Here is a 23,424-nt window from a genome sequence, read left to right as displayed (position 1 = left end):
TCAAAGTTAACAACAAAAGAACAAGAACAGATTCGAAGCTAACAAAAGCATCTTACAAAGATCTACACTTTTCCGAGTCAACTACAACCACTCTATCTCAATCAAATTTTTTTTTCAACAAAATCAATCAACACTGTTTTATATTACAACTTAGTCAACACCACGAAATATTTGGTGTATCAGTACTCCATGCAGAAGATGATGCCGATAATCTTATAGTAGATGGAATTGAGAAACACTCAAAACTCTGTTGGAGGAAGATACCGATTTAATGGTTTTACTTATCTTTAAGAAGAAGGTTTATATGTTAAGGCCAGGATTTTCTCCAAAACCTGACAAGCTTACAGGAATTGTAAAGCTCCAAGAAAAGCTAGGTTCAGTGATCAAGCATATATTGCTCTCCCAAGTCACTACTTCCGCTTTGTTTAAGCACGGAAAGCTTACCTGTTTTAAAATATTAGAAAAAGGGGAAGATTTGTAGCAAAGGGTAGTTTTTCTATAACCGAAGGCAGAAAAATCTAGGGAATCTGCGATATATTAAATATATTAAATATACCAAACATCTTACAAATAAGGAAATCTTTTTACTTACATTTTTAATACAAAATAATTTTTGCCACATTTCATTTTATTTATTTTTTTTAAATATAATTAAATATAAATTAATAATGCATAATAATAATAAACTCAAAAATATGTATTTAAAACTACATTCGTACCAAAAAAATTTATTTCAATTTTAATTTTCTTATTACCAAAACAAATTAATTATATATAAAAATATTATATTCAACAGTTTAGTCACGAGCGGAGCGCAGCGGAGCGAGTGTCTAAAAAAACATACCAAACATCTTACAAATAAGGAAATCTTTTTACTTACATTTTTAATACAAAATAATTTTTGCCACATTTCATTTTATTTATTTTTTTTAAATATAATTAAATATAAATTAATAATGCATAATAATAATAAACTCAAAAATATATATTTAAAACTACATTAGTACCAAAAAATTTTTATTTCAATTTTAATTTTCTTTTACCAAAACAAATCATTATATTCAACATAAAAATCTTATATTCAATAATTTAGTCACGAGCGGAGCGCAGCGGAGCGAGTGTCTAAAAAAACATATGGTTAAAATATATTTAATTAACGGATATTTCCATTTACATCTCATTTTCAGTTTTATTTAATTTTATTACATATAAATTAATTAAATATAAAAATATTATTTCAAACAGTTTAATCACGACCGAAGCGCAGTAGGGCGAGTATTTAAAAAAAAAAGATAAATTGATTGTTTATATAAAAATATAATTTCTTTGTGGAAACAATCTATTTATGAAAGTGTTCTCTCTATGAAGACGGTCCATATACAAAGACGGTCCGTATACGAAGGCGGTCCATATACAGAGGCGATATGTATATGGAGGCGGTCTGTATATGGAGGCGGTCTGTACGTTACTGGTCTCATCCGCAAATGTCAGCAACCGAATGGGGGATGGAAACAACAAAACAATACAATAAAGCCTCTTACTACAGATAAAGCAATAGCCCCGGAGTTTATTCCTAAACTCGTATTTGTAACCGCAAAATAGATTGCTTATGCAGCTGCAGAAAAGTAACCACGAACCACTCCAGCTTATGTGGCCGATGCCAAGGAAATTCCTGCAGCAACGTTTATAAAGAGGAAGATTTTTCAAAAGATAAGTTTTAGGTAATGAATGTATTAACATATCAACCTGCTGCTTTAAGGTTATTTTGTTTATGTATTTTTTATTTATTTATTTATTTATCATTTGACAATATAATACTAAATTCTTCTTGTTTTTGCTGAATCCTGGTATTTTTCCAACCCCTTTGTTATAACGTGCTAAACTGAATTTATTTTATTACGTAATGTTGATTTACACTGCTTAAATTTGATTGATTATAAGTCTATATAATGATTTTCTAAATCAAATTTGTATTATTTTATCTATTTCAACCCTCTGTAGGACGGCAATGGCTGATCTGAATAGCAACCAACTTCTTATACACCCTTGTAAGTTTTTCTATAAAAATGGAAAATAATGGCGATATTCGTCAAAGAGTGAAAAAATGTGCCTTTGGAGTGGTTTGTGGGAACTTTGCCATCCTCGTAGTGGTGAGGACTTTTAGTATGTTAAACAGTATCCCAAGAACTACTACTCCTCCAATTTCCAGCTTTAAGGCAATTTGTTCCGGGCCAACCTTAAAAGTCCCGGAGTACCCTTTCGATTTTTTCTTTAAATATTTTACATACAAAATGTTAAAATGTAGTACGTAAATTTTGAATTGAGTAACACAATTAAATGATTTCTATTTAAAATTTTGGGATTGATATCACTTGCTATAAAACCGGAAGTGTGTCATCATCTTGTATCACCCGGCTACATTAATAACAATCAATATATATTGTTATTTGGAGAGAAAAACAAATCGTAAAAAGGTTTTTGGAATATTTTGAACAAATATATAGCCGCCTTTTTTTCAAAATCATTTTCTATTTATTTTTATTTTAAGGTTTGCTGTATCGGAAACGCAACGACTTTTTGAAATTGAAAATATACATACAGGCCCGACCGGTGCGAATGACATAAACCTCGATACACCCCTGGATGAACGCCCAGGTACCCGAATCCGTATTTTAATTAGCACGCTGTCGCGGAGAAAATGCAAAGACAAAAGCCTGTCACTTCCACACGTACGGACGTCATTTAAAAATATGGCGGCGCGTTTGAAGCGGTCGATTTAATTTATCGCTTCTCGCCGAGCGATTTCGGTTGTTGTCCAGTTAAATTTAAATCCCGAATCGAGGGGGTCTTCGAAATTCTCCTCACGGTTTCTCCTCTGATGACTGAAGCATCATCGGGTCATCCGTTGGTGGCTTTTATCGTTATCGTTCGAATTTATGCGGTCAAAATATTCTAAAATTCTTAGTCGCTTATAGAAAAATATTGACGAACTTCGACAATTTTTTTAAGTTAAGCGAAAAATATTTTATAAGAACCAAGTGAGACACGAAAAAATATCTAAAATTTGCCTCAAACCTGAGATTAAAACATTAAAAGGGCAATGAAGATTTAATAATTAAGAAAATGGCATGTTCTTCCTACACTTGTGTGGTATATTATGTAACAAGTATTATAAACTACATTTTAGTCACGAGTTTCTTTTGTACATACTATAATTTTCCTATCACTATCACATTTTGGCAAACAGACTGATACAATGAATGTAGAATTCATGTAGAACCATAATAACTGACATGCTTCAATATATTATCTCGTGACAGAATTTAATGAAGCTGACTTTTTGAAGTGACTTTATACTAGGGAGTAGAAAAATAGTGTTTAATATTATCGTAATTACGTGCGTATCATTAATCATTAAAACCTATATTAATTACAGAAGTTGATGCAATTGTCTTAATATTCCAGATTTCGTTTTACTTTTTCGAATGATCTCATGAAATTTGGTATATTATTCCATTTGTTAAGAAAAGGATCTACTGTTATTATATTTCTACTTATTTTCAATTTTTCCGCGTGCTATGGACACTATGTCGATATACCAATATTACGTAGGTAGGACTTCTTTTTAAATATGCAAGTATTCCAAAACATAAAATATTTATTTATTACTAAAGTCTCTTTGTGTGTAGCAGCATTTTAGTAACAAAATATCTAACAATGAAAATTGTTTGATTTCTTTTTCTTTTTTTGTTGAATATCCACTGAAATTATCTCTTTCTTTACTTGTACATTGACTATTTTCATTTTTGACTAGGACATCCATTACAAAAACCATCATCAAGAATTCGCAAGGTTATGTTCTGACCACATCTTCTTAATAATGTAAATTATATTGAGGTTATGTTAACCACAGTACATCGTCGACCATAGCAACGTGAGAGATAACCAATTAATTCGACCAATAAGAATCAAAACCGGACGGGTATTATACTTTTACGTTTGGGCAGTCATTATAAAGTAATAGGTTCGCCTCATTAAAATATTAATATAATTCACGTCGGGGTATTGCAGGGAAAAATCGCCGCAGTTGTTAAATGAAGGCAGCCGCAACGGCATGGGGCCCCCTCTCGGGCACTGTACGACTGCCCATTCTTTGTTCTTGCAACGTACACAAACATATACTCGCATAAATCGAAACCATCTTCCTCTTCTTCGTTGTTGTTGTTGTGGTCGTCGTTTTTTTTTTTTCACTTCTTCTCCGTTCTCCCCGACCAGTACCATTATATATTAAATTTATCGTCTCTTATTAATTTGTTCTTAGTGCTATCTAAATTATTTCGGTACAAATATATGGGCAACCTTTCCGCCGTATTTTTCATTTAAATTGCGAGGCACCGGTATTTTAAGAATAAAAATATACGAGGCGGGGACCGTTGAAAACCGTCCACCCCGTATTTTGTTCAGAATTTAATTTTAATTTTTAACCAGTGGTGGCAACGTTACAACAAATAAATTTTAATTTTGCAAAAATTATTACGTTATCAAAGTTTCATTAATTATAAGCAGTATTTTGCGTTTTGTGTAACCTCCATGTAGCTTCAGAATGTAAAGAGGGGATGTGCATGGGCTAGCCAATTCTCGTATTTAAGAAATTGGCTGCGTAAATAAAATATTAAAACGTTGGTTCGGTTAATAAACAATAATTATTTTTCTTATTTCATTTAAGGAACCTAAAATCAACTCATTAATTAAAAATTGAAGCCAATGCACAAATCTAGTATAAAGTCAAATCACGCGGGAGATGGCTGAACCTTTTTTATGGAGATATTTTTTGGGTCAAAATTATAGTTTTTAACCATTTGCCTCATAAAAAGGTGTCTGTGGACTGAATTTCAGTTAGATATCTTAAATCGTTTCATAAATGAAGAGTCTTATCGTTTTCGAACAAAATATTTAAGCAAGAATTCCGTAAAGGAATGTTTTGAAAAATGCTAGCACCCACGCCACTGGCGCAAGCGGACCGATAGCAACAATTTAAATTCCGTACAATTTCACTAACTCCGTTTTAATTACGGAACCACAATGGCCAATGAAATTGAAACATTTTCTTCACAATGTCAGCTCGCGAGACCGATGGAGGTGTCCGTATACACTCACTTAAAGGTAAAAGTCATCGAATTCTATTGTGACACCACCTGGTAGTTGGTACAATCAACCCGTTCCTTTGCGGTCGACATTTTAATACGTCGAAAGCGTACGGGGTATTTAAAAATTTCAACTGTTTTCGTGACGACAACCGAAACAACGTGCCTTTTCTTTTCATTTTGATTGCAAATATTTTTTATAAATTTAAATACGACAGTATCAGTCAGGATTTTAATTTTAATAAAGTGTACAATATTTCTATGTATACGGATAAAGAAAAGGTAGTTTTTGAACCCAAATATAAAACACTTTATGTTGTTGATGACTCAAAAAACTTTTAAACAGTTTATTGGAAAAATTGGGTTTGAAAAACAAAATAAAAATCGTAATCATACAAAAATCCAAATAACTTAATATTTGAATATTTAAAATTGAAAAATTAATGATAGTTCACTTAGCTTCATGCGCAAATATTGTGTGCACAAAAATTAAACTGGAGCAATATTTCGACTTCCATATTTTTAAAGAAAATTTTATTTTTACTAGATTCGTATATACATTTTGTTAAATATTATAGTATTATATAGTATATATAGATTTTTGAAATGCATAGCTTCTTTTAGTTTTTTTATTTATACATATTTTGCTAACATCACTGTGTTTATATTTTTTAAAATTTGTGATTTTAGGGATAAACTATAACAAAATCAACGTTGTTTGATATAAAATTTCTCCCATTCATAATTAACTTTCTGGGGTCAAATAAACTTTGTTTATATCCTGAATAAATATTAACCAAATTTATTAAAGTTTACCTTACTTTAGCATCTAGCGCTTTAACGTTTTTAAACAATTCGTAATGTTAAATAATAATGGCACCTAATAGAAAATAGAATATTTTAGGACATTATCGATTCGTTATATAAGAATCATTCAAAATCAGGAAGATCCTTTTAAATTATAATTACTAAATCTTACAGCAAGTTGCTCTAAAATATTTTTAAAATTTTCCTTTTAAGGCCCAGAGCCAATAGTTTTTGACGTTTTCCGTTACATGTTCGAACATGAACGCTCCCCATGTGAATCGACTTTGTAGAAATCGAAAATGAAAAGCTATACCTTTATCTTTGACGTTTTCGGCTTGCCGGGCGCATTGCTGACTATAGCGTAGACCTCGACGTCGTACACGTCGACTCCTGCCTCGCGATCGAGCTGCGTGGCTGTCGACAACACGCCGAGTTTCGTATCTATATCGAACAATCTGTCAACCTGTACGCCGCCACCTGTCACGTTCGTTACGTAATACTCGACGTCTTCGCCGTGACGTCGCTGCCTCGCCGACACCGACAGTATGCTTGTGCCGGCCGGTTCGTTTTCGAAAACACTACCGAAAAACTCGTCACGTTCGAATTTCGGACCATCGTTACCGTTATCATCCACCGCTATTATCGTCAGATAAGCCTCGGTCGATTTCCTCTCACTCTGTACCGCCTCGTCCGTAGCTTTAACAGACAACTTGTAAGTTGGTTCTAGACGTTGCGGGTGCCTGCGTAGCTTTAACACTCCGCCGCTTTGATCCAGCGCGAACAACTCGCTCGGATCGCTCACCAATTCATAAGTAACTAAACCGTTGGTGGCCGAATCCAAATCTCTTGCGAACACGGTCATCACGGTGGATCCTGATGATGGTAGTATCGCCGCATTCATCGACACAAACACTGGGGCGTTATCGTTAACGTCTTCCACTATGACGGTCACCAATTTCTCCGCGGAAAGTCTAGCGGATTCGGGTTCGGCCCTATCGGTGGCCACCACCGTCAGCCTGAAGGTATCTACAGTTTCCCGATCTATGGGAAGCAGCGTATGGATCACTCCGGTAGTAGGGTTGATCCCGAAATGTCTGCGACCATTGTCTGGGTCTTGGTTCGATATAGCGTACGTCACTTTGCCGTTAAGTCCCGAATCTGGATCGTCAGCTGTCACTGTCACTATAGGTGTGCGCACAGGCATACCTTCGGGGAACTGCCTCACTATTGCCGTACTAAGGAACGATGGTGGGTTATCGTTGGCATCCTCGACGGTGATGGCGAACAAAATGGTCGTCGACAGTCTCGGGTTGCCGTTATCCGAAGCGGTGATGTTCAGTTGATAAGCGCTGAGCTCTTCGTAGTCCAAAGGTTTATGCAGGTATAAGATACCGCTTATGGAATCCATGTGAAATGTGTCTTTCCTGTTACCCGCGGTAATAGAGTACACGACTTCGTTGTTGACCCCCAGATCAGCGTCGGAAGCACGGAAGTGCATAACCTCGGTGTTCACGGGGGTAATTTCGCTTATGGAGATCTGCACTTCCGATTGGGTGAACTCAGGAGCGTTATCATTCTCGTCCAACACGTCGACCACCACAGTGGTAGTCGCGGTCAGCTGCTTCGATAAACCGGCATCTCTTGCTTGGATTGTTAATGTGTACTTGGGAGTGGTTTCTCTGTCCAGAGGACGAGCAAGGATGATTTGTCCGGTGGCATCTTCAATCTCGAAACGTCTGTCTTCGTTACCGCTCAAAATCGAGTAATATACATCCCCGTTGAGACTTTCGTCAGCGTCGCTGGTATACAACCTTAACACTTGACTCCCTGCCAGCGACAATTCCGGGATTTGAACTTTGTAAGGCACCCGGAGAAATTTGGGTGGGTTGTCATTCACGTCGGTGACATATATATTCACTTTGACCTTATCGCGGAGTTTTTGGATACCGTTGTCCGATACGATAGCTTCGAGGGTGACGAAATTCTGTCCGGTAGTCTGCACCAGCTGTTCCCGATCGAACACTCGGGCGGTTTTTATGAACCCGTTTTTCGGATCGATCGAAAAATCGTTTTGTAAGTGAGACAAGGAAAAAATCAACTCGGCGTTGCGGCCGATGTCTTTGTCCGTAGCGGTTAGTTTGCCGACGAAAGTGTCCGGTGGCTCGTTCTCCCTCACCCGAAATGTGAACGTAGTGTTGGTGAACTCGGGCGCGTTATCATTTTCGTCGATCACGTGGATCACCACCGGCACCGACGACGACCTGAAAAATTTGAAAAAATTATTATTTGCTGGCTAATAACGTTATTTTTAATAAGACACCCTGTTTATATTTGTTTTACACCAAATTGATAGAAAAATCGCAATTTTCTTCGAATATCTCTCAAAGTTTTTCGCAAACAAATAATAGGAACTTGGTTTTAAGACCCAGTGTTTCAAAAGCTAGACTCTGTACATGTATGAAAATTTGCAGGCACATTTAAGAAACAACCTCGGAAACAACTTATTCAGTGGTCAAGGAAGTGAAAAATCAAACAAGGTAAAAATTTTTCTTGAAACTTTTATCCAAAATTCAGTTTTTTTTTAATTTCAAACATTTCGGACATCAATTTTTCCTTCCCTTTAAAGCGGTGGGAGAAAAATATTGAAAAAAATTACCTAACAAATAACCCACTAATTTTTAAACGCTGCGTATTTATAATTGAATTGAATTTTTGTGTCAATTTTAACTCTTTAAAGCCTTATCTTTTGAGACACAGATTTTTAGCTTAGCTTTTTAAAGCTTTTTTAATTTTAATAGATTTGAGATTGCTGTATTCGAATAAAGGTGTATTGTGGTATGACATGAAAATAGAGTTATGTATGAGTCTTAGAAATTACATTGGTTAAAAATGAAAAAATATTTTCAAGCACAACTTTCTATGCTTTTTGAAATGTGTAATAAACTCCAGCATTCCTGAATTTTTGGACGACAAATTAGTATTTAGGAAATCAATTTATGACATGAATCTGAGACACCGAGCCACGCTCACTATGCCGTTACATAGAACTGCAAAAGTTCGATGCTCTTTTCTTGGTCCATGCAAAGCTTTAAGCTTTTATTTAAAAATACATTTAGTTCTTCCTGGCGAAATAACTAAATTGTAAAAATAAAGTGTAAATTTATATGTTCTAATAAGGTTCTTTATTATACTTACTTTTACTTAAAATGTGTAGATTGTATTTGGATATGGGTAAATTGTGAGTGGCCTTAAGACCTGACTATTTCGAAAGATATAATAAAAATAAAGCAAAAATCAGATTCAAAACTAACTAAAACTGAGCTAACTTGGCCAATTCAAATTAAGAAATAAAAAAACAAGGAGATCTGCACAAGCCATGGAAAAAAAATCTATTTAGTTGCAATACAATAAAAAAATGTGTCGAACCAAGCTTAAGAAATACAATAATTCTAAAGAGAGACCAGCGAAAGCTCTCACGAATGGTCAACAGAGCCCAAAGATATCGATCTGACTTAGCTCTTTACAAAGTATAAGACCAATAGTTTGAGTGGCGAGGTATTGCAGAATTGATAATTTTGTGGATAAGTTAGAGGTACCTCTGCTTTATATCACAGTAAAGGATGACAAGATGACTACATCACAAAAAATAATTTATTTTTTTACCAGACTACATTTCAAAAATTTAGGACCATGGCCAAAAGTCAAGTATTTATTTATAATCATACATTTATTCGTTCCAATGAACCGCTAAAAATTGCAAGAACACCTACCTCGTAGGTGTGCCCAGGTCGCTCGCGGTCACCGTTAACGAGTAGTAATCCTTATCCTCCCTATCCAGAGGTTCCTTGACGTAGAGAAACCCATCCGGAAACACCCCGAACTTATCCTCCCCATTTCCTTCAGTAATAGCGTACGATATCCTCCCGTTCAGCTCGAAATCGGCATCGCTAGCAGCCAAAGCAAAAAATCTCTCGTTCACGGGAGTCGACTCAAGCAATGACGTTTCGTATGACGTATGATCGAACACCGGAGTGTGATCGTTAACGTCCTCCACTACGACATCCACCGAGTGTTTCGAGGAGAGCGGGGACTCTCCCGCATCAGTCGCCGTAACCTCCACCCGTAATACCGAATTAGGTTCCGCTCTTATCGGCTTGTTTAGATAAATCACTCCCGTCGCTTCCGATATGCGGAACTGCTCGTCAGGATTATGACTCAACGCGTACGTGAGCCTGCTGTTAATGCCTGCATCCAAATCTCTAGCTCTGGCCAGATAAACTTCCTGACCTACCGCGGCATTTTCAAAGAGTTTGATTTCCCTGTCACCATTTAAAAAAATCGGCCTGTTATCGTTCAAGTCTTGCACCTCGACGCTAACGTTGGTCGTACCGTACGATAGTCGAACACGTGCCGCCACTGTCAGCTTGTACGTAACAGTTTGCTCGCGGTCTATCGGCTTCATCGTGCCGATACGGCCCGTTCTCTCGTTTATGTAAAAATTTTTGTTCGGGTCGCCGTAGACGATCGTGTACGCGGCCTCGCTGTTCCTCACGGCCACGATCCCGACGTCTCGGCTTTTAAACGCCTCCCCGTCGACGTCTTCCAACAACTGAAACTCGTAGCCGCCGTAATTGTCGAAATGCAGCTCCTCCATGTACGACTCTTTGATTATCTCGACCACCGCGTCTTCCGGAGTGCGTCTATCGCCGTGGTCCTTAGCAGACACATGGAGTTTGTAGATAGGCTTAGTGGACGTCTTCAATGTGCCCCGCAGGCTGACGGACCCGGTCCACTCGTCTATGGAAAACAACCCATCCGATTCGTTTTCCAACTTGTAAGTCACCATAGCGTTCTCGCCTTCATCGCGATCTCTAGCAGTCACCTTAAGCACAGTTGTACCGGGTTTGACGTCATCCGGTACCGCTACGAAGTACTTCTGGGGGTAGAATTCGGGGTTGTTGTCGTTTACGTCGGATACGGTGAGGTACACGGTGGCGGTAGAAGATTGAGGCGGAAGGCCTTGATCTTTGGCGGTTACCTGTATTACGTAATCGGCGATAGTTTCCCTGTCCAGTTTTTTCTTAATTGTCAGCTGACCGGTGAGGGCGTCCAAAATGAAAGTGTCATCGTACCTTTGCCGTACTGCGGGATGCAAAGTGTACGTCACGCTACCGTTCGCGCCTTGATCATGGTCGGACGCCGTCAACATGGCGACGAGAGTACCCGGCGGGGTACTCTCCGACAAACTGACGTTTATCTTCGTCTGAGAGAACTCTGGCGCTTCGTCGTTCTCGTCTAAAATCGTAACTTTTAACTGAGTGTACGCCCATTTCGGATTAGGTCCGCCGTCCCTCGCGGATATGTTTAGTTCCACCGTACCACGCACTTCCCTATCGAGATGAGCTTGCGTCGTGATTAATCCCGAGTCGGGGTTCATCAGGAACCAGGCGTTTTCGTTGCCCGATACGAAAGAGTAGTATATTTGAGCATTTACTCCGGTATCTTCGTCGGTAGCCGTAATACCAGCTACGTAAGTACCGGGAGGAGCGAGTTCGCTGAGTACAGCCGAGTACTCGCTCTTCTCAAACACCGGCTCGTGGTCGTTGACGTCGTTCACGTGTATTATTAAAAAAGCAGTTGCCGTACGTGGAGGAGAACCTCTATCCGTCGCCACTATCGTCAAGTTGTATTTGGAGATCTCCTCTCGATCGAGCACCCCGTTGACCCTCACTATATCAAAGCTAGGAGTGTAATCTAACCGGAAATTGTTCAGCTCGTTACCGGAAACGATTTTCACAGTAGTGTCCCCGTTTAAACCCTCGTCCTCGTCTACTACAGAGACTGCGGCCACCACTGATCCATTACCAGCGTTCTCGTCCACGGTGGCAAAACCTGCGGTCGCTGGGAAGTACCGGAACTTGATTATGGGATCGTGATCGTTCGCGTCCACTAAATTCACAGTCACGTAAGTCCGGCCGTCTTGGCGTGGAGAGCCGTGATCCCTGGCGTACACAGTGAACACGCAACTCTTGGGGCAGCTCGATTTCGAGTTGCTTTGGGGACAGTTCTGCTGCTGGGGACAGTTTAACAGTTCGGAAGTGAAAATTAAGCCGGTTTCAGGATCCACGGCGAATTGGCGCTCTTTGTCCGCCAAATAGTATGTGATTTTGGCGTTGTCTCCCAAATCGTTGTCGGTAGCCATCACTTGCAACACGGTAGTGCCCGGTGTCACGCTCTCGTTCAAAGAAACTATGTAGTCGCTGTGGTCGAAAATCGGTGGGTTGTCGTTTACGTCCAGAATGGTAACGTTCACCTGCAGGTACCCGTAATTAGGGATTTCGCCTCCGTCTCTCGCAGATATGTTCAGGGTGTAGTACCCCTGTGTTTCTCTGTCTAGTTTACCCGTGGTCTCAAGGTGTAAGTACGAAGAATCGCCGATAGGGTTGGAGGTGACGATAAGCCGGAACTTATTCCCGTCGTTACCGGCTATGATCCTGTAGTCGTCGCTCACGCCGTTGACACCAGAGTCTTTGTCGGTGGCAGCGTCCAACAGCAACCTGGTACCCGCCACCGCGCTTTCGGAAAACGATACCGCTATACTAGGTTCGGGAAATTCTGGCGGATTGTCATTGACGTCGACCACGACGATACGCACCTCGATGGGGTAAGTGGGCTGACTAGAAAGCACTACCAGGTCGTACCGGTCATTTTTCAAAGCCTCGCGGTCTAGCACCGTCGCGGTTTTCACTTCCCCAGTGTTCCCGTCCAAAGAAAACTCTTTCGGAGGTTCATTGAACCGGTAGACGAACCCCGGCTTGGTTGGTATGCGACCTACCAAGCTGCCCTTCGGCCTACCTTCCGATATGTCAAAGGTGACTCGGGTGTCGACGGCACGAGACTGCATCTGTACCGAATAATCATACGGCGATTCGGTGGTGACGTTCCCTTGTCCACCACCGACCAGCAGTACCGCGTTGACGATCAGAACCCGCAGAAAAATAGCCCGCATCATGACTTGGTCGTACCTAGCGCGACATGGCCGAAATTCAAGTACACGTGTTGTTCGTTCCGTGCTCTAACATTCCTCGGCTTGTCCCCGCTCGTCTCTCCGTACGAGAGACTCGTTCAGCCTCTGGAGAGTACCGTACCGTCTCCGTCAGTCGCGAGGCTGTAGGCCGCGTACCGTCTCGCTCGTTCTGGTATGCAATATGGCCGGCGAAGAGTGGTCGGAGGAAAATAAACCCGCCGCGTTGATTTTTTCGGGGTAGTACCGGGACGTACGCGTCGCGACGCTATACTGCGTTCCAGGTCGAGACACGGTAGCGCGATTGTTTTCAGATTCACGTTCGTCGCGGGCACCTCACTCACACACACTTTCGCACCGTCTGTGTTTTTCTTTGCTGCGCCGGAGAGAGGGAGAAAGAGAGACAGAGTACCGTATCGGTCCGCGCGCGGATCTCGACTGCTCCGGCAGTACCGATCGATCTCGCGTTTACCTGGGAGGAGTTCTTGGCCGCATCCAATGGTAACCTGTCGACGTTGCCGGCTCACCTGCGCCTCAATCACACGGCCTAAACATAAACAATATTTATGACTATGTCAGTCGGACCGGGTTTAGATCGTAAATCTATCTGCGGATAATGTTTTTTTTCTGCGCGTCGCCGTCGTTGTCGTCGTCTTTTTGCGACGCGGACGCACCGACACACAGTGGCAATAACCCCAAATTTAAGCCACGAACAACATTTTTTACAATACTTCAATCAAAGCGAATGCTTTTTAACATGACGATGACTACTAGTTTTTATTCATCCAGTTGATACAATTCTAAGCGTAGATTTTTGCATGTTCTAAATTTTTTTTTTATGTTCCGCAAATATACCTTTTTAGTGATACACATTTTTGTAATGTTTTAGTTATTGGAAATAATCTAAAAATTTGCGCTACGAGTTTTAAACAAATTTTTGAAAATGCCTGTGCCCTAACTCATTGAATTCTGCAATTAATAATATTATAAATAAATAATAATAATTAATAACTTAAATACACCAAGTCATGGAAGATTCATACTTTATTTTATATAAGACTTAATTCTAATTTTCCCTGCATTATGGTGAAATAATACCAATTAAAATTTTTCATTTTGCATTACAATTTTATCTCCTTTTTATGTAAAGTCTAACGCACAAAAATATGCCTGGCCATTTTGAACTAGAAACACATTTTTATTATTTATCATTTCTCGGTTTAGGATCCTGTGTAAAAAAACTATACAAATTAATAAACTTCTGCAACCACTTTAGTGACTTAAACCTCACTACAGCAATTTGCTATTTTAAAGGTATCCTCGCGGGATAACTCTTGCTCTTCCGCAAAAAGCCGATCGAAAGTGATAATTATTAACCAATTATTACGGCAACTATAATTAGACCAGTAATTGCATTCTTATTCACGCCTAGTTTTATAGTAAACGTCAGTAATATGTCAATAAATCATAAATAGAACACTATTTTGATTTTATCTGTCGTTACAACTTAACCAATTTAGCTGCAAATTTTATGAGAACTGTTCAATAAATTAGAGTTTTTGTTGTCTTTGGTATAGCAAATTTGCTGACTGATTTCATTTATGTACAAATTAGTTAAATAAAATTATTTTTACATTCCTCGAAAATTACGTTTTGGAACTTAAAAGTTCCGACAGCCTTATTTCAGAAGATGTTATTGTCAATACAGTGCAACCTCGTTGATCTGAATCAGAATGGCCTGAAAACCGGTATTCTTCACACGTGTGTGTGTGTTTGTGTGTGATTGGAAGCTTGCGATGGTGGGGCATGAAATTTTATGGGCGGTATGCTTTTGCTATTTAGTTGCATTAAAAAATGTTCTTCTTTTGACAATTTACAGTCATCATAATGACATCTTTTAGTTCTCTTTCGGATTTCCCTTAGTTCAAAAAAAAAAAATAAAGCATTTTTTGCGACGCCGCGGACGACCTATATCGCGAACACCGTTTCTTCGTTTTGACAATCGATATACCGGGGCATCATTAATTGCGTGCCAGGAACCCCCGGCCAAAGACACGCCTGTCAATCCGCATTAGGAATCTTCGTTTAACCGAAAACGTTATTATTCGCCATCGCGTTTTTGGGGCCCAGGTGTCGAACGCTTATTTTTGTTCTTTGGCTGTCGGATCTCTCCCGTCAAGTGAATTACCTGTCCGGTTGAAGAGGGTACAAAACGATTACGTACAATAACCGAGAGCTCCCGCCAGGTAGGTCAGAAATTTTTTCTCTGATTGGAATTTTTATCGAGGACTGGAACCCGACGTGGGTCCCGACCCGGGCGGGCGGGGGGTTTTGTTGGGATTTTCTGGAACGCAATATATTAACCTCGGTATAGTCTGGTTCGAATTATACTGTTGAAATTTCGGCGATAACACATTAATCATCACTCTGTTCAAGTGAATTAAGGTTATCACCATTTCGGACAGAAATGGTGATACGGGATGTTGCAGCTTCAATAAATCTTCTTCTTGTTACTTTCGAAATATTCGATTTTTCGAAAGTATCAACGCTCGTATAAACAGTAACGGTAGGTCCTATGGGATCCTCATTGGTACCGAAAAGTTCTCCGTTCTCGTCTTTTCGTTTTTCCTGAATAACTTTTGAACCGTGGGAACTACAAAATTAAAATTTGCCTCCTTTTTAAACACCATGTACATGTTTACTCAATTTGCTCTGCCCCGTGACAGAACCTATTGAAAATGGGGGGCTGGGAGGTCGGGAAGTATGCTAAAAATATAAAAAATCGCGTGTGCAGGGGTCTACAACAAACATCATTTTTCAAAACCGTTTACAAAACCAAAAAAATTCTTGAACCAGAAGACGCAGAATGTACGGCTCCATAAACTTTTATTCTTGATAAATTTTAAGAAATATACATGGTGCGCCCCAAATTCAAAGAAACTGAAAAATGAATTGAAAATTGTTTATAACTGAAAGACTATGATTCAGATGTCTTTTACATTGCGATATAGCCCGCACAGACAGCTAAAACTTTTGTATTTAGGGTCTTCATCTATTGTACAGGGTGTTCCCTATATTCCGTGCGAAATAAGAAATGTGTTAAGTGTCCTAAATTTGCAGATATCAACTTCAAATTTAGCAGAGAAGTAAAAGTCCGTGTCCACATTGAAAGAGTAGAAATTAAGTGCACTCAAATTTTACCAAGTATTTTTTCTTTATTTTAGTAATTTTGGCTTCCAGAAAAAATATGTTTTCCTCCCTAATGGGCAAAATTCTTTACCCAGCAGACGTGAAAGATCCAGTGCAATACCATTTATCTCAAGCATATACAGGGTTTTCAAATTATAGGCAAAAATCTAAAAGACCTACAAAATTGTTCTTTTACTGAGTAACTTATTAACCGCAAATCAAAAATCGTAAAAAATATTTCTAATCAATTCAAACAGTGTCATAGGCCGCATCAAGAGATGCAATTTTTGTATTTGCGGTTTCCGCCTATCCATATTAAAATCGCTATTTCGGTGGCTCAGTCAAGACGCGATGACGTCATTGATTATTAAGGCGCACTGCATGGTTTCAGAAAAAACTTATTTTCTCGAAAACCATTTACTATTTTGGAAAAATTCTTGGACCGGGAAACGTGGAAGAGCTATAACCTCCATTTGCGGATTTTTTTCAATTATGTACATGGTGTGTCAATTATGGGTACAAATAATCTAAAAGACCCTAAAAATTGCCGTTTTTGTGGATAAATTATTAGCCGTAAGTGAAAAACTATAGAAATTTGGTTTAAATAGTCTCGAATATTGTGTCGAGAGAGAGAGAGAGTTTCAGGTTTCGTTTATCATACAGGGTGCGCGAGATCCTTGGAATATTATAATTGTAAATCGTTATTACTTGTACAATTTTTTTATATTTATCAAACTTTGTGGTGACTTTGAAATACAGCGATAAGTAAAAGACGTTTTATACAGGGTATGTACACAATATAATTACATCGATTTTTAGGAAGTTCCATAGTGGTCCGCAGGAGCACGATACAAACCCAATGCGTCCCTCTAGTACAAGGAAACGCCAAGCGACTTCTTTTTTAACATAAAAAGCTGCTTCGCGCTACGCGCTACGAACTTGTCCCGCCCAGCGACGATCTTTCGAATGCAGTTTTGTTTATTTCCTTAAGCTAAACATATAGCAGATACATGTTTATCACCCAGACACAGATTGGTTGAAATATTCACGTAATAAAAACATTCCCAAAACATTTTGTCGGCCGCAATTCTAAATTTTACTCCCAATATCTTTGTAACATACTTTACTCAATTTGAAGTAACTTATACCATTATTGTCAAACTTGTGCAATGTTGACTTGAAAATATTTATTTCTATATATTAATACTTAAACACTTGTACATTCGGTACAAGCAAAACAACATAAATTACAGAATTATAGGATTTGGACCACACTGTAAAAAACAAAAATTTAGTTTTGGGTTAAAAGAAAGCTCGGTGATAAAATTTCACATACACTCCGGTTCTGTCTCCGAAAGGGTGGTAAATTCATGACATTTCATGGCGAAATGGATAATTAGGGTTTTGTGGCAGTCAAAATATCAACTGTATAATTCGAACCGCACTATACAGATTAAATTCCCGTAAGTGTACGCATGTCGGTAATTACTTAATTTTATTCCACGTCGAGCAAACGCATTAAAAAGTTGATTATAATTATGAAGTCGATACAAAATGATAGACTAAGTTCGCGTTGCTATCGGCGGCTTATGAATCCGTAAGAAAATTATTTATATTTGTATATATTTTTTTGTTTTGGATATTATTATATGCGCTTAGTATTCATCCATCCAAAATGACGTAATTTTATATTTCGTAAATAATAGTATAGTATTGTACAGTACATACAAAAGACCAAGGATTTTACTACTTTTAAAAACTATACCATATTTTTACAGATTTGTTTACTATCCAGTTAATATTTTTTAAATTATTGAAATTTAAGTGCACAAAATTTTCTCGCTTTGATTTAATAAGGGATTTTAATCTCAAAGTGCCAACTTCTGCGTTGTGCTTTTAGGCCACTATATATTAAAAATCGGCTAAAAACGTTTTGTTGTGAACAAAGGCCTCAACAGACGAACCTTTATGTCAGAGTTAGTGTATATCATACATCTCTATGCTTGCAAAAATGTACACTACTTCTGCGTACAGACGCGCTTACAAAATCCGCAGTGATTTATTTCGCGCTCGCATACACGAGACATTCTCAGTCATTCTACAAAACAAGAAATTACCGAATCAAACTTAAAACGAACACAGATGTTGGACACTCTGCAAGATTCATGACAAAATCGGCGAAAAGTTTTTTAAAAATTTACTTCAGTTTTATAAAGTCTTGGAACCGACAACACTTAATGCACTTATCAGCAAACGGTTCGGAAAAGCTGCATTTTAGTTATTTGGCTTCTGCACCTTATCAACATATAACTCGCACAAGATTTCTCACCGTTCTTGTTTACTAACGTTCTTCTGTATACACATTAACGTTTATATATGTACGTTCTTTCAATACGTATGTCAACTCGGACATAATCGTGCGTTTGTAGGGGGCCTTAATAAAGCAGGAATATGGGTTAAACGATTTTGTACCATGTTAATATAAATAACGATTGTGAATCCCATCGAATTTTGAGCATAAGTAAGGTTCGTGTTCTAGTCGACTGTTGGTATCTCTCAATGATTCACGCCAGATTTGCGTAGTTGAGCATTTTACCAACTTTTTATAACCGAATTTCTAACCATTTAAAACCGGAAGTGCAATATTATTTTATTGACAAAGTTTTTCGAAATTGAGGCGCGCCTTTCATTCTGGTAGAATTATTGCGGTCGCCGAAGAAAGTTGCACACTGGGAATATACAACTGATACTAAAACAGCTTGTGTGTGGTTAGGTTTTAAATTTTATAGAAAATAGGGGGCCGCATTAACAATAATTCTGTGCCGTTTTAGTCTGTCCTGTAGAGTAGGCAATTCCCAGCACGAACCGAGCAGTAACTAAATTTAGTACTTTTTCTCTATTAATTATTATATGGCCTCGAATTGTTTTTGCCGATTCAAATTTAACCGTTTGGTTCTGGTTAGTTCGGTGATATCGTCAATTAATAGAATGGTAACTAACCAAAACTTCACTCTATCGATTTACATTTTATTTAACACCCGCAACTTTTTTGCTGCCACAATTTTTTCTTTTTGCTGGCATTGCTTATGTCGATATGTTTTGTTGGCTCCAGATACGTATTCCACAACGAAGATGATTTGATCTTTTCTGATTTTTCTGATAAACATGAAAACAAAAATCTTCGCAAATGTCTCTTACCAGTCAGTCAGTTGCGTTATATTCGACAAAATATTTTGACAAATAAATACAAATAAATACATAATAGAGCAAAAAGAGGGATAATTATGAATCAATTCCCATTAAAATAAAGACCGTATAACAGCAACAATTAAGATAGTTTAATCGAACAACCTTTCTTGACCGCTGTCTAATGGAATTAGTAGTGTTTTGAGAGCGAAATATTTTTAAACATAAAACACAAACATGGCTAATTTGAACAATTTTTATGAAAGTTTCTCGCTGCGCGTCCCATGGTCTTGCCCATCACTGTCAATTTTTTTAGTGTATATTCTTAAGAGACTTTCCTGAAGACCTTCAGAAAATCAAACGTAAAGGCTGCAGCATTTTTTTTTTTAAATAAAATTATAATCATATTCTTTAGGTTGGAAATCAAGTGCAAGCGCGGCCGTATCATTTCAGTATTCAAAACCCTTTTTTAATTGCATTATGTTGAAATAACTCAAAGAACGAAAAAAAAAAAAACATTAAACGAATGAGTTACAATGTGATAAAACTTGTTTTTTTGCGCTATATCTCTCTCTAGACTTCGTAGTTTTTGCATTGTTCAAACTCAATTTTAGAAAATTTATTTATCATCGTGTATGAACTTAGGATATAAATTCAAAGGCGACTTAGATTAAAAATTTAGAGACCTGTAATAGTATATTCGGCAACAAGTGTGATAAACGGGAATTTGAGTCATAAGTTTTGTTTTGGCACGAACGAAGCGATGTTTTAAAGAAGGGAGACTCTAGCGTCATTCTCTCTACAATCCTCTGGCTCTTTTAGGACGATTTTAAATATATACCTACTAACATGTCTACCTCGACCTCCTCGCGTTTGGCACAAGGGTAAACAGATTGACAATAATTAATGTCGTCCATTAAGAGCGCATCGATCGCCATGCTCCGGGTTTATTAATCGTTGGGTCGTAGATATTTATACCGGATAAAATGACGATCGGTCCGGGTTCGTTTTCTATCGCGAGGAAAGTCCGAATAATAGTTGCTAATGATGCGATATTGCCTTGCCGAGACCGTCCGATAAAATTTAAACCGTCCGTCAAAGTTATTCTTTAGTAGTTTTGTTAGTTGTATATCAAAGCGTTTTGCCGCCATACTCTGCCGTACGGAGAGGCACCTATTATAATTGCGCATTGAATCTGAATTACCGGACGTAGGTACATGGTGTACCAATTAAGTGCGTCTGCGACTCGGTCAGTTTTGAATTTAATTAATTAACCTGCGACGGACTTCTCGTAATCTGCTGCTAAAATAATCGGTAACGCCAGGGTATGTACTAAACTTAATTTTAAGTTTAGTACATACCCCAGTTAAATTTTTTATATTTCGCATATCTCTAGATCTTTCTTTGTAACTCGCTTTTCGTTCTCTGTAGTTGCCATTCAATTATTTTTCTGAACCATTTTTCATCTTTTATCCGTTCACATGCTCGTATCATATCAATTGCCTTGCACTTTCTGTAGTTCGTCTTCTTTTTACTTCCACTGGTCAGAACTAAAAGTTGGATTAGAATTTAGAAATTAGAGTCGAAGTATTTAAAACGATGGTTTCTAAACCTCCGGAAACATCCGATTGCTCCCAATCCCGGGCGGCAATATTCCGGGAATGTCCAAAGTGACTCGGATCCGTGGGACATGCAACTGATGTGGTAAATTGGTATAATTGGGTATTTTAGAGAAGGGAGTAGAAAAAAATCATTTTCGAAATGATCGAAACATTTTTTGTTCTATTCTCGACCTCCGAAATTCGAACCCTTCGAATAATTTTAGGAACTTTCGTTTTAGAGGCCACTACCATTCATCAACAGGCCCAAACAAAACAAACTCTACCTGAATAGAAAGATCCCCGCTGACACGGACCCCCATAAAATATTGAGTTACGTCGTATCGTTAGAAAAGACCGGACCACATTTTTATCTTGTTCACCGGATCTATACAAGGATCGTTTTCGGAGTGGCTATTCGAAATAAATGAGCAAATCACTGTTGCCTCAAATATATGTGTGCTTCGTTCGCCTCTCAAGAGATCCGTTGCAATTGAAAAATTTCCACTAAGTCGCCAGAGAAATATCGAGGAACCGGCTCCAGAATAAACATAAAATAATCATTCGAATAAGTAAATATTCCTAAGGTAAAATATCTAAATCGGGAAATCTACTGGTTTGAAGAACTGCGACATCTGTGGGCGGATTATTGAAACGAACCTAGTCCCGAATCGATATGGAAAACTGTTTAATCTGTTTCCTTGTGGGTTGCGGTCAACTAGACGCAGATGGCACCACAATATAATGAAAGGCGACAGAAGGGAAATGCTGAGATGTAAAAGTTTACTTTTAATGTAACTAACGGTTTGTCTATCATGATAATTGATTTAAAAAATAATTTTTCTTGCTAACATTGATATATTGCGCTCTTTTGCGGGTATCAGTACAGGCAAATTTGTATAAATCAATAAATATTTTCTTATTATGTTTTTGGTGTTTCCCACAAAAACGACTGCGACTCCAGTGGTGTAGTCAAAATTTTTCTTCGCAAGGGTAAGCATCACCGGCCGATTCTTACTGATCGTCGAATTATCGCGCTCGCTTTAGCTACCGTTTGCCCGTTGACAATGGCAACGTTGACCACAATACCAAACAAAAGACGCGCCTGCGCCGACTCCACGCCCCAGCGGTTCACGTTTGATCAATTCGCGCGGAAGTCGTCGTGCAGGTGAAATAATATGCGCCCAAAACCTCTTCGACTGGCTGGAGAGTCGCGTCGCGTGCTTAGCTGGACGCCCTTTTCGACGAGGGGTTCAGCCCCGGGCGTCTTATGGGGTTTCTGTGGTTGCTGATGGTCGTCGCGGACGTGACGAGATGCACGGAACAAGAAAGCTCAGGATATACGACGGTCGACAACGTGAAGCTGGCGACGGACGTCTACGGAACAGGTGGTTACCACGATTGTCAACTTATTGTTTCAGAAAAATGCCGCGATGTTTATACGGTGGATTTTAAATGGAGTAATATACTACGAGTAGGCCAAATATGACAATTCAACCCTCCTGACTCAATGTATTCAAAGAATATTGGAAATTCATGTTGGTTCTTAATAAATAATTTTTTTTAATTTATGCAACGGCTTAATCATCTTCATCGTAAAATTGTAAGCTGCCGCCATTTCAGTTCCTTTAATTTTTTTGGACCACACAGATAAAAGTTCTAATTCTCAACGTATTTTACAGCCGTTTCTACACCCCGTATATTGAAAACCAGACATTTTAGGACACATTCAGCGTTTCGCAATAGTGTAGCAAATATCTAAATGTTTTAAGAGATATTTCATAATATCTAAATATTTTCAATTATATAGGGTATTTCATAAAAGCATGGTTATTACTATACCGGATTTCCTGATAACGCCAATGAGGTACGTTTTTGGAGAAACGGGCGGTCCCACAAATTTGGGATAAAAATTAAAAATTAAATTTTAAAACTGGGTTATTACAAAAATTTCTATTTCTATTTCTGTTTGCTCTATATCTACAAGGGAAGTAGTGAGGGTGTTCGAACATTTTCCTAAATAAATGTCGATATCTCCATACCAATCGATGGCGCCACCTTGTGGCAAGGTAAGCAATCGCAAGAAAAACTAAAAATGAATAAATGCAATCACTTGTCACAACCCAGTAAAGACCGCATGTCATGTCTTTATCCTAACCTAAAATATGAATATAAGAACTTTACTTTCAAAAGAAACTTATATTTTTGGAATTTCCTCTTTAGAGGAGGAGACTATTAAAGAATTTAGCTAGTAAAATTTAAAAAATGAATAAAACTTCTTTTGACAGAAATAAATTATTTCTAATTATCAAGATTGCCATGAAAACAAATTTGGTTTTTATATGACCATGTCGTTATTTGATGCCCCTTAAACTCTTTTGATTGCCTACCGTTTTAATTACTTCAAGTTTATTCAATGTTCAATGTTCAGCTACTATTTTAATACACATTTTTCTAATTTTGTTTGGTTAATCTT

The 23,424-nt window shown here is 38.2% G+C and overlaps 2 protein-coding genes across 4 annotated transcripts in view; one reads left to right on the top strand and one right to left on the bottom strand.

Moving 5' to 3' along the window:
* Positions 1-13,397, bottom strand: part of LOC132705392 (cadherin-related tumor suppressor) — a 162,367-nt gene extending 148,970 nt beyond the window's left edge. Inside the window, exons 1-2 of the mRNA XM_060675951.1 lie at positions 9,722-13,397; positions 6,265-8,212 (exon numbers count right to left, since the gene is read on the bottom strand). Coding sequence (XP_060531934.1) covers positions 6,265-8,212; positions 9,722-12,963 — 5,190 coding nt within the window. The 5' untranslated portion in view covers positions 12,964-13,397. The remainder of the gene's footprint in view (positions 1-6,264; positions 8,213-9,721) is intronic.
* Positions 1-23,424, top strand: part of LOC132705394 (uncharacterized) — a 168,476-nt gene that overhangs the window by 133,074 nt on the left and 11,978 nt on the right. Inside the window, exon 1 of one of the 3 annotated variants that reach the window (XM_060675964.1) lies at positions 22,096-22,336. The exons of the other annotated variants lie outside the window; for them this stretch is intronic. Coding sequence (XP_060531947.1) covers positions 22,219-22,336 — 118 coding nt within the window. The 5' untranslated portion in view covers positions 22,096-22,218. Of the gene's footprint in view, positions 1-22,095; positions 22,337-23,424 lie in introns of those variants that run through there. 3 annotated transcript variants of the gene reach the window in all.

This window comes from Cylas formicarius, unplaced genomic scaffold (genome assembly GCF_029955315.1).
Source record: "Cylas formicarius isolate icCylForm1 unplaced genomic scaffold, icCylForm1.1 PGA_scaffold_7__23_contigs__length_41026272, whole genome shotgun sequence".
NCBI classification, from domain to species: domain Eukaryota; kingdom Metazoa; phylum Arthropoda; class Insecta; order Coleoptera; family Brentidae; genus Cylas; species Cylas formicarius.
This window is presented reverse-complemented; position numbering and strand designations above follow the sequence as displayed.